The 12,681-nt window shown below is 28.4% G+C and overlaps 1 protein-coding gene across 1 annotated transcript in view; it reads right to left on the bottom strand.

Annotated features, from left to right (window-relative positions):
• LOC100208081 (branched-chain-amino-acid aminotransferase, cytosolic) overlaps positions 1-12,045 on the bottom strand; it is a 62,106-nt gene extending 50,061 nt beyond the window's left edge. The window contains exons 1-2 of the mRNA XM_065791608.1: positions 11,770-12,045; positions 7,447-7,494 (exon numbers count right to left, since the gene is read on the bottom strand). Of these exons, the coding sequence (XP_065647680.1) occupies positions 7,447-7,494; positions 11,770-11,808 (87 nt within the window). The 5' untranslated portion in view covers positions 11,809-12,045. The remainder of the gene's footprint in view (positions 1-7,446; positions 7,495-11,769) is intronic.
• Positions 12,046-12,681: the final 636 nt, after the last annotated feature.

Below are 12,681 nucleotides of genomic sequence, written 5' to 3'. Positions count from 1 at the left end.
TGAGCTTGGTGCCGAGCTCAAAAAGAGAGACTACGATATTAGCAGAAGTGCTTTATATACTCGGTTGATGCCGAAAATGAGCAAACTATTTGAAGGAAAGAGACACGTTCACACGATTCCAATCAAATTGAAGCTAGCCCAAAACGATCTTCATTTAAGTGACGTGGTCAATCCATTTTGTACAGCAACTATAAGGAATGTGGAAGAAGTTTGCTCTTTTTTTAGGCCCCAAGGATGTGTGCTTTATTGGAATTAATTGGAATCACCATTGCTAACAAACAAACTCCTATATTAATGCGTATGGAATATTAGGTTCTCTTTCTGATCATGGTTGGGCCATCGCAGCAAAGCACAAGCTCATCCCGTCTCTCTACGCAGGCATTGAAATCAAACCAGATGGGCTTGGAAAATCTGACGCAGTTTCCTATTTTGATCTTACTTATATTGCTGTTGATCTGAAAAGCATTCATCGTCGACAGCGTATGTTCACAGATTGGACTTTGAACAACTTTAGACTCTGCCAGAGTTCGATTCCATTTAACAAAAGACCCTTTAACCAAGTTAGTTAAGCCAATGGTTGTCTTCAGGGTTGATTTAGCGGAATTGATTTTTTTTCATGATCATTACGGAACTTTGATTTTGCTGGAAAGATCTGTGCCTCAATCTTTTCAGGTCTGATGATTGATCAGTTTCCGATGGTCGTTGAGTATATTGATCCAGACGGCTCGATGCTCTTCATCTCCTATTCAAGGATCAGGAATGGTTAGCCTCTCATGTGCACACCAGCCAATATTTCACGAAAATTGTGAAATGTGAGGATCCCGGATGTTGTTCTTTGAAAAGAAGCTCTTATTTCCATGTTATTTCCGGTCAATGTCCTACCAAATCGTGTATAAAAAGAATTTTAGCATTACTTATTCCAATTTTGTTAACCATATGGCTATTACCCTTTTGCGAGTTAAACCTATTCGCATTGCCGCCAAGTGCAAAAAAGAGTTAATGGCCGTAATTGCGGTAGAAGGGAACGCGAAAACACAGGAAAATGTAATTATGTGATGAATTTCAATAAAAGTGCTTAAATGAAGAAAGAATTTTTTTTTAGAAAATAAAGGGAGAACTGGTTGTCCCAATCTTATGACATCCTTTTTAAGGGGGTATAAGAAAAAAGGACAACAGGTGACAGAGGGAGGGGAGGGAGTCAAAAATTGTCTAAAAAATAGTGACGTCCTTTATGGACAGCCCATAACTAACAAAACTAACAGAACTAGCTTACACATTCCATGTAATTCTACGAACTCTGAAGAAGTTGCTTTTTAACCTAAATTTTAAGAAGGCTGATTAGTACATCAAAATTTTTCATAACTTAACTCTTATAAAACACCATCCTTCAACCTTTAAACACTTTGTGAAAAATTAGAAAAGGTAGAACGATGAAAAATTAAAATTTCTATCAATTTATCACTCAAAGATGTTCTCAAATTTGTAATAATAAAAAAAAAGTCTAGAGCACTAAAGCATCTTTCTGTAACAATTGATGATGCTGATAAAAACTTTAAAGTACAGTGCATTTTTTTAAGCATTTTTGGACGGTTATTTGACCCTTCAAATTCAGCCTTTTTTTTTTTAATGCAATCAAAAACATTTAAGTAAGTCTTGTTTTTTATTAAATTGGAGTTTTTTGAGAAAGAAATAATGAAGTTCTTCAGTCTTCTTCTTTTTTCGTAAAGATTCTTTAGTTTCAACATTGGAGGCTTTAGATTCAACCGTTGATGCTTTTCGGATATTTAAGATCATAAGAAAGATTTATCTCCTCATATCTCCTGCTTTAATTTCTTATAATTTATAACTTATTTTTTTTGGATGGTCTAAACCATAATCTTTTTTTGGAAAATATGGTAAAACAAAATCAATAAATAATTAAAATTTAAACTAAAAGTTATAACACTTTAATTTTAGGGTTCAAAATTGAAAATGGGACAACTTTTATGCAAACTTTTATAAAATATTAATTTTCTGTTGATTTAATTCGGAAAAAAAATTTCTTGATTTTACTTAAGTAATAAAAATTTACTTAAGTGCTTGATTAGTTTAAACAATTACTTAAGTACTACAGTTACTTGAAACAGCTCAAGTTGGAGTATATGGGCCCTTTAAAAATTTCTGTAGCATTGCATTTAATGACTGGATGGTGTCTAATACTGGGAAAACAATAACTGTCAGAAATATTCTTGAACTAACACCTCGTGCTTATATAAGAGCTTTTACAAGTGAAAACACTGTAAGTAGTTTCAAAAACACTGACATTTGGCCAATGAACCGCTTGGTAATTATTGATGTGGATTTTGCTTCAAGTGCAATTACTAACCAAACCTTACCTAACAAAATTTTACAAGAAAATAATGAAGGCCTAGCTGAAAATGATAAAATTTTTCCAATCACGCCATTGTGCAGTAGTTATCAAAAACAAAATAATTCTAAGCATCAAAGTAAAATAAAGCCAGAATCAATATGACCTTTCCCAAAGCCAATTAGAAAAGTAACTAAACGTAAACGGGTGCAATTCAAGAATTTATACTGACAGTCCAAAGAAAAAATGACTTGAAAAAAACAAGAGAAAATGAAAAAGATGAGCTATAAAAGAAATATAAATACTAAATTAACTTAATTAATTAAATCAAAAATTAACTTCAAAGAAAAACAAGCTACCGAAAAATTTTTTTTGAATAGAAAACCACTCAGATTCATCATCCAGCAAAAGTGATATTTTATCCCTTCATGACAACTCTGATGACTATTTGAGTGATAATTTGGAAGATATTGAAGAGGTCCGTAGGAAGTATCTGAATAATGGGAATTTTGTTTTAGTAAGATTTAAAACTAAAACTAAATTGGTGCATTTTGTTGGCCAAATTTTAAATATGTCAGAAAATACAACCCTCATAATGTTTTTAAGGAGAAAGGTTCTTTAAACTACTTTTTATTTCCCAGCTATTGACAACATAAGTGAAATTGAAAACCAAGATATTGTAACCAAATTTAAAGCTCCTCCAATGACTGGAACTTCAAGAATGGAATCATTTTTTCACTTCTGTTATAATTTTAATTCTTTAGCTGTAAACTAATTTTTTACGATTTCGATCTTTAAAACAAATGTATGTAGTATTTTTCAGAAATATAACTTTTTCACACATTGCTTTATTTATTTTCATAATTTTGCACTCCTGGCTGAAAGCTCCCCTTCTTCTGACCAAATGCTCCCCAGGTATGGGGAGCTTTCAGCCGTTTGCAACCATATTTTAAAAGCATTTTTGTCGTCGCAAATAAACACATTTTTTTTGTCATCATTCTTAGCTAATGGATAAAAAAAGTAAATACTATTACAAAAATTATTACATCTAAACTTGAAAAAGTTTTATATGCAAAAATATGTTAAGCGGCCAAATGCTCCCCTTTTTCCCCTACTCAATACAAAGTTTATATGCAGTTGTACCAGTCTACTAGAAAAAAACTTAAAGTATGCAAATGTAAATCTTAAGCTGGAGCAGAGGTTGTTCTAAGCTCGTTACTCTTTTACAGAACTAGCTTACAGGTTCCATGTAATTTTAATTGAATGATAATTTGTAATTTTCAATTAAATTTTTTGCTTTTGTTTTGTAGTTTTTGTGTTTGCCTTTTCGTTTGCTTTGTTTTATTTGTGCTGTTTTGCTAATTTTTTTTTTTGCTGTTGTTATTAATTGAGTGTTTTCGTATTTTTTGTCTTATTATTTAATTTATTATAGCTTTATTGAGAGAGACAGAGATAGATATATATATTGGATTTAATTTTGCTGTGTGCATATATTCAGCAAGAGTGCTCGATGAATAATATCAGAGCAATATAATTGATTTTTTGACGAGATTAAATAAAAATAACAAGATAATTTTTACTACTAGAAGTTTCATGCGTTTTGCAATGATCAGGTAAATAATGCATTGTTTTTTTTTCGTTTATTGGTGCAGAGAGTAATTTTCGCAATTGCTTTGGGATTAAACATTTTTCAATACCGGAAATTTTATGTAAGACAAGATAAATTTGTTGAAATATTCTAAAGTTAAACAAATTTATAATAAAATTTATGTGTCTATCTTTGTTACATATTATTTATAGTTACAACTTATTGAGTATGTTCTTAATGTTAATGTAAAACTTGTTCCTTCAAAAGATGATTTAGCTGAAGCATTGACTAGAGTTCGAAGCAGTTAGTTGAATAGCTTGACAGAGCCTGAGCATTTGAACAGTTTTGTTGAAGTAGTAGTTGCCGTGGCTGAATCAATTTCTAACATGCACATGAGAACCGGAAACTTTGGAGTAAATCGTTCGTCAAACTTTGTTTGTAAAGTTCCAAGCGTAACCGAAAACGATGTTTGGGCTGTAATTAATAATTGCGAGCCATGTCAGTCAATAGATCCAACACTTGTACTATGGGAGAGATTGGCCACGGGTATCATTTATTTTGGCACAGAAAAATTTCTTACTCTAATTGGTTGCGGACCTTCAAGATACACACTGTGGCGGCAGCTTTCGAGTTAGGAGCGTTATTTGAAATTTTGATAGACAACGAAGCCCAATGGAGAAAATATACAGTTATCAGATTGACGTGAAAAGATGAGAAATAAACCTTCCGGAAAAAAACTAACCTAAACAAAATGTTTAAAAACGGCGATAACGTATGGTTGAGACCATCATATGTGAAGTGCTATAATAAGGGGCAGCCAGTAAAACTTAAAACATTTCGAAACATGTAAGATGGTAATGGCGTTCCGCGTCACGTAAAACAATTTAGATTTCAAACTTTGTACAACCTGTCATATGTACTATTGGCTCGTTTCTTTTCTATTATCGAGTATAATATATATATATATATATATATATATATATATAATATATATATATATATATATATATATATATATATATATATATATATATATATATATATATATATATATATATATATATATATATATATTTATATATATATATATATATATATAATATATATATATATATATATATATATATATATATATATATATATATATATATATATATATATACTCGAAAAACTTTAATAACCAATATCATAATCAAACGAACACACATTCACATATTATCACTCTTTACAGGACTGAACTGAGTAGTGTATGTTGTTTGAGAGTTCATTTTACTGTTTTATTGCGTTGCGGATGGAACATCTTTGTTTGTCATTTGTAAAATTTACTATTTTGAATTTTCCAGAACCAAGTTTTATTCGTCGTTGCTGTTTGACTTCAGACGCTATTTTCAGACGTAATTACACAATTTCATTGCTCAGCTGTTTCTAGTTGAGCGAGTCCGAAATATCAACAGTTTTTGGAGCTATGGGACCGTTGCATGGTTCTTTGCACTTTTCAAGAAGCTCTAAAGTTTTTCCATATTTTTTTACCTATATTTTTTGACGTTTAATTACCGCTAGTTGACGAACCTGTTTCACTGTAGCTAAGATACCAGTTTCTAACTCCGTAACTTGTCCTATTTCTTAAAAAGTCCTTGCCCGTTTCCAGCGTTTCTTCTTCTCGCTTCCAAAAATTCTAAAAAATCTGAAATCACCAAGTAGGCATTGGTTGTTGCAACATCCGTATTGGAAATGGTCTGTATGTATGTAGTTCCAACGCATATTTTTATGCAATTGCTCACTTTGCAAACTTCGACATCTGACATTTGTCAGTCGCACGTGCCGTCATTAGAGCCTGGACATTAATCCAGACTGGTGAGAAAAATTAGAGTCTTGGTTAATGACTGGAGAGAAAAAGTCCATCTCTTTTAACTGTTGAGTCAATGTGTCTTTAAGTTCAGCCAAGGTAGCAGCAAGAAGCTTTTCGCTGTTAAATTCAGCATTTCTTCTAGCTTCTTCCTGGTTATGGTTCCTGGTCATTTTTTTTTGATAAACTCCTGCACACCGCTCTAGTTTGAACCATATTTAGTAATTCTCCGTTTGTCAGTTCTTTTCTTGTCGATTCCAAGTAATTTCATTGTAGGAGAAAATAGAATCTTGCCTACTTTGTAATACACTTCTGAACGAAAATTGAACTAACTATTTTGTGAATAAACTGATACGGCTAATACAAGTTTGTTCAAGTTTTTGTCTACAGTCGCTTTAAAAAAGTTTTGGATTGATTGTCTCCTGGTTACAAACACTTTCGCTATTTCAGCAATGCGCCCAAAATAGTTAGAAACAATAGCTCTGATTTCGCAATTTCAATATTTTGAAGATCCATCCAGTCTTTGTATTCTGAGTAAAAGGATATGGAGTGACTAGCAAGACTTGGTGAGAGTAACTTGGCTATGGCAATTTGTTAAAGAGTGTGTATTAAAGTTGACGGAGGCGTAAATGCTTTTTGTCCAGCTGATATATTCAGCAGTTTCTAAACTCCATTTCTCTGCTCGGTGTAGCGAAATACCTTATTGATAGCATGATTGATGTCCAGTATTAATGCACGCAACGTTTTAACATTTTTTCGTCCTCAACGTCTAGGTTTTTTAACAATATGATACAATCTCCGGAATGATCTGAAATCCAAAAATCTATAGCACCTTTTACTTCATCCATAGTCGAGTCCGCCAACACCGTAAGACACTTTAGCTTGAATTCGTAGGCTACCGCACGCTCACATCCTGAATGAGAAGTATTCTTAATATTGCCGTGGTTAATTTTCTCCGCTCTCTGTCTGGACTACTGATTGTAATGTGGTCTGCCTTAATATCGTACAACTTGTGGCCGGTAGCTTTGGTCGTATTGTTGAAGCCAACGGTAACAACATCATGAGCGTCTTAATTGAGATAATTTTCCGCCATCTGGAGATTGAGGTAAGATGCGTCTTCCGAATATCAGTCTATAGTCCTCACTGAGAGGGAAAATATAGGTGAGATTTCTAGTAGAGTGATGGGTTTTGCATCCATTAAAAATTAAAATAAATTCTATTAAATTATAATAAATGAATATATTAATAATAAAAATAGATTTAAATAATATTTAATAAATAAATATATAAGTAAAATCTTTTTTTGTGTGAATAAAATAGAATGTTTAGATTGCGCATACGTTAAATGTTTTTATTGAAAATCGTGATTGTTTTAATTGATTGTCATGACGTTTTAAATGAATGTCAGGATTGTTTTAAATGAATGTCATGGTTGTTTTAAATGGATGTCATGTTTGTTTTAAATGAATTCAAAACCAGGTAAAAAAATAAAAAATGACTACCTCAATAAAATAAAATCACTGTCTCATAAAATAAAAATAACTCCAATTCTTAGTTATTCAAATAAGTTTAACTTTAAAGATTCTTCAAATGGTTTTATCTAACTATATATTTTAACATAGTTACGTTTACTAATACGCTGATACGTAAATTACACAAATCTACCTTAATATTTGATATATAACGTGTTAAAAGTGATCCATTCCGAAAAACCTAAAAAAGACAAAATGATTTATAAAATTGTAATGAAATTTATTTTATTTTTAATCAATTTTTTCTGCTGTCAAAACAGAACTAAAATTATATTTTAATGCTGTTTTTGATTACAGAACATATAATAAATAAATATTTAAAAAGTGTAATGAAAATAAAAAAGAGAATTTTAGAATAGGATTTGACAATTTTTCAAAACCGGTTTAAAAAGCCTGGTTTTTAATATATATTTGACACATTCGAAAACCAGTTTTTAAATTAAAAAAACTGGTTTTAAAGATTATAATAAGATTATAATAATAATAAGATTATAAATAAGATGTACTGAACTAGATACAATTTTATTTGCAGATGACACAAATCTATTTTATGCACATAATGATATAAATATTCTGTTTAAGTCAGTAAACAAAGAGCTATTAAATCTTACTGAATGGTTTAATGCAAACAAATTATCTTTAAATGTAACCAAAACAAAATATACTTTTTTCCATCGTTTTCATGACCGAGATAAAATTCCCTTGAAACTTCCAAAACTTTGTATTGCCAATCAGAACATAAAAAGAGAAACCACTTTAAAATTTCTCAGCGTGCTTCTTGATGAAAATGTGACGTAGAGAGATCACATACAATATCTCGAAAATACAATCTCAAGGAACATAGGCCTGCTATGCAGAGTTAAGCCTTTTTAAAATCCATCTTGCTTAAAGCTTTTATATTTCTCGTTCATTAATTGCCATCTTAATTATGCAAATATTGCTTGGTGCAGTACAAATAAAAATAAAATAAAAAAGCTATATAATAAACAAAAGCATGCAATCAGAATCATTTCCAATGTGGGCCGTTATACACACTCCCAAGCATTATTTGTTAATTTAAATATAAAGAATGTTTATCAATTAAATATCTATCAAGTTCTTATATTTATGTTCAAAATTAATAAAAATATATCTCCTAAAATATTTTACCCATTATTCAAAATAAATCAGAATAGATATCTCACCAGATTTTCAAATAACAGTTATATTCAACCCAAAAGTTATTTTGCAGCGACCGAATTTTCAATTTCTACTAGAAGGCCAAAATTATGGAATAAAATATTAACTAATGAACTTAAAACAATTTCTACGCTTAATGAGTTTAAGAATAAATTAAAGGAAAAACTACAGATGATCGACGTAGCGCTCAGCTTTTTCTGAAGTTTTAATGATGTTTGAAATATATATATATATATATATATATATATATATATATATATATATATATATATATATATATATATATATATATATATATATATATATGTATATATATATATATATATATATATATATAAATATATATAAATTTATGGTTTATAAGAACTATTCACATATTTAAAGGTATATGCTGGTGTAAAAGTAAAGCTTCAGGATTATGCGTATTTGCTTACTTGCTTTTTAGTAATATAGTTTCTTTGTACAAATTCTTTTTTTTTTTCTTTTTTTTTTTTTAAATTTTTCTTAACCAACACAAAAACAAAAAGTTAAAGAAGGAATTTAGGACCGATGATTTTTATTTTGTTAAGTCTTTAGAAAAACGTTTTATATTATATAGTGTTAAGTTTTTTAATTTTTGTTGTCTTATATTTACGGTATAGACTAAGGGGCTTGGTGATAAGACCAATTATGTCTTCTTCTTGCCCCTGCTATTTGTATATTATGATTTACGACTTTAATAAATTTATACGGCGAAAAAAAAAAAAAAAAAAGAGCCGGATTTACCTATAGGTCGACAAGGACGAAAAATAGTTCAATTCTCTACGGTTTTTAGATTGTTACAATTCGCTTAGGTTTTTAGATGTTACAACTCGCTTGGGTTTTCAAGTGTTACTATTCGCTTGAGTTTTTAGATTGTTACTTTACTAAAAGCATTTCTCTCATAATTGTAATGATTGCTTCACAACAATTTCCCCTTTGGACAAACGTTTTATAATATTTGCATAATCATTACAACACAATAACTGGAGATTATTTCCGGACGAAGGAATTCTAAAGCGAATGTATATAGAAGCTGTAACACTTAACTAAACAATTATAGATACATGAGCAAACAACGAAAGGTTCTCATTCAACAGTTTTCATTCAAAATATTTTGCCAAAATATTTGAGGGCCCCGAAAATTGATTCGGCTTAGGGTCACCGAAAGAGAAAATCAGGCTCTGACTATATTAGCCAAAAATTTAATCACGTTTACTGGAAACACAAAAGTAAGAAAACAGTTTATAAAGTTTAAAACAATTTTTTAACAAACTACCAACCATGAATTACTTTATAATTATTATCAATTCAATTTTTCTCAATTCGATTTAATTTTAACTATTCAACTAAAATCGTTATATAACTTTGAACGTTTATATTATATTTATATTATATATTTTAAAAGTTGGTTTTGATATATAACGTTATATAACTTTGAACGTTTTTTTTTCTTTTTTTAAGCACTTCTAAAAAGTGTTTTATTTTAAAAACAATAAAAAAACATTTGAGGATTAAATGCCTTAATTTTAAAAAACTTGAGGAAGCTAAGTAGTGGGTTTTATTTAAAAAAAACGGGTAAAAATAAATTAAAGTTAAATAAAAAATTACTACTGTGAAATTTTTATGTGCATCAATACGCATTATTTGAATGCTTTACCCAATACCCAACATTATACTTAAAAAAAAACAACATCAAACAGTGGCATCATAATATGTTAGATCATCTCTATATGTGTGTAATTAAATTTTTAAGTTTTTTAACGGAGGAAGGGGGTAACTAAGAAGGGTTGAGTTAATCTGTAATAATAATAATAATTAGGTAATCTGTAATCTGTTAAGATTAACAAGATTAAGTTTTAGCGAAATATTATTTTTGTAAATGTTTTTAAAAAAATATAAATAATCATAAAAAATTATCACCACTTGTTTGATTGCTAAGCAATGACCCATAAACCCAGTAAACACACTACGTTTTTAAAACGTTTAAACAAAGTTTTTTAGTCATCAAGATATGAAATATTACTTATTTAAAATGAGTAATTAGCGATTGAATGAATATATAACTCGCTCTATTATCTCCTAACAATACGTCAAGCAAATCTGCACAACTTTTAAAAATATTCTATAACATGACAAACGCTGAAACTTAAGTACTAAGAATTAGTCTCCTTTACTCATTAGTTAAAAAGTTATTAAATTTTTTTTTTTAACTGTTGCATTTGTTTAATTTTCAGAAAGAATATTTTTATATTTGAACAGCTATATATATATATATATATATATATATATATATATATATATATATATATATATATATATATATATATATATATATATATATATATATATATATATATATATATATATATATATATATATATATATATATATATATATATATATATATATATATATACATATGAGGAAACGTATAAGCTATATATATATATATATGTATATATATGTGTATATATATGCATAGGTATGTGTGTATATATGTGTGTGTGTGTGTATATATATATGTGTGTATTTATAAATATATATATATATATATATATACATATATATATATATATATATATATATATATATATATATATATATACATATAGATATATATATATATATATATATATGTATATATGTATGTATGTATGTATGTATGTATGTATGTATGTATGTATGTATGTATGTATGTATGTATGTATGTATGTATGTATGTATGTATGTATGTATGTATGTATGTATGTATGTATGTATGTATGTATGTATGTATGTATGTATGTATGTATGTATGTATGTATGTATGTATGTATGTATGTATGTATGTATGTATGTATGTATGTATGTATGTATGTATGTATGTATGTATGTATGTATGTATGTATGTATGTATGTATGTATGTATGTATGTATGTATGTATGTATGTATGTATGTATGTATGTATGTATGTATGTATGTATGTATGTATGTATGTGTGTATGTATGTATGTATGAATGTATGTATGTATGTATGTATGTATGTATGTATGTATGTATGTATGTATGTATGTATGTATGTATGTATGTATGTATGTATGTATGTATGTATGTATGTATGTGTGTGTGTTTACCTCGCCAAAATACTTATTATTTTATAGTTTTTTAAATTTTTATTTTAATCTATTATAAAATATTTTATTAGTCTAATCTGCATCAAATGTCAGTAAGCTAATAGCGTTTGCATAGTTTACCATAAAAATAATAATATCGTACCTTTAAATTTTGAAAACCTCTTGAAAGTCTTGAAGTCATTTTTTAGTTATGTACCAGCTGTCTGCTCTACTAAATTTACTAAATTTATCAAATTTAATTCAGCTGTTTATGATTAACATCAGCGGTAAGCAATAAAAATAAATCGTAATCTCCAATATTTTCTTTATCTTAAGCAGATAGATTTAGATTTTAAAGTAACATTTTTAATAATTATATAGATTGATTCAAAGTCTAAATCAATTTACTATACTTAAAAAAAAAAAGAACAATAATGTCGAACTTTAATTAATAAATCCTTTCTTACGCTGCTTACAACTTTTTTCCGCTATTGTTATCTTATTTGAAAATATTTTTAAGTTGTTTATTTTATGCATTTCTAATACTTACAAAAATAAGTTGAGTGAACTGTTTGATCTATTATGTAAAAAGAGCTGGAATAACAAACTACTATTAAATTAAATAAGTTTTATCTTTTTTTTACTTTATGTAAATATGAATGACCTTTTAACCATAGTCACAAGAAATAGAAGTATATTATTTGTCAAAAATAAAGCACAGTTTAACCTTTTTTTGAATTAGTCAATCAAAGCAGATACTTTGTAAACAAAAAAAGAGTTCCCATAAAGACAATGATTTAAGAACTACAATCCAATACAGATTTTTTTTGCCTTAGAGTACATATTCGCGCATATGGATGAGATATATTTGGATTTATGTGTATTTTGGACTAAGCGTAATTTTTGATAAAGCGTAACATCGCTTCCATCTTGCTTTACAAAGAAAATAGTAGGTCATATGAAAAAATTATTGCAAAATTTCCAGTCACATTTGATTTACTATTTCCAGTCTGTTTTTAAAAAAAAATAGTATTTTAGGATCTATAAGGCTGTTTATTGAAAGAAAAGCCTTTGA

The sequence above is a fragment of the Hydra vulgaris genome, chromosome 02 (genome assembly GCF_038396675.1).
Source record: "Hydra vulgaris chromosome 02, alternate assembly HydraT2T_AEP".
Taxonomy (NCBI): Eukaryota; Metazoa; Cnidaria; class Hydrozoa; order Anthoathecata; family Hydridae; genus Hydra; species Hydra vulgaris.
This window is presented reverse-complemented; position numbering and strand designations above follow the sequence as displayed.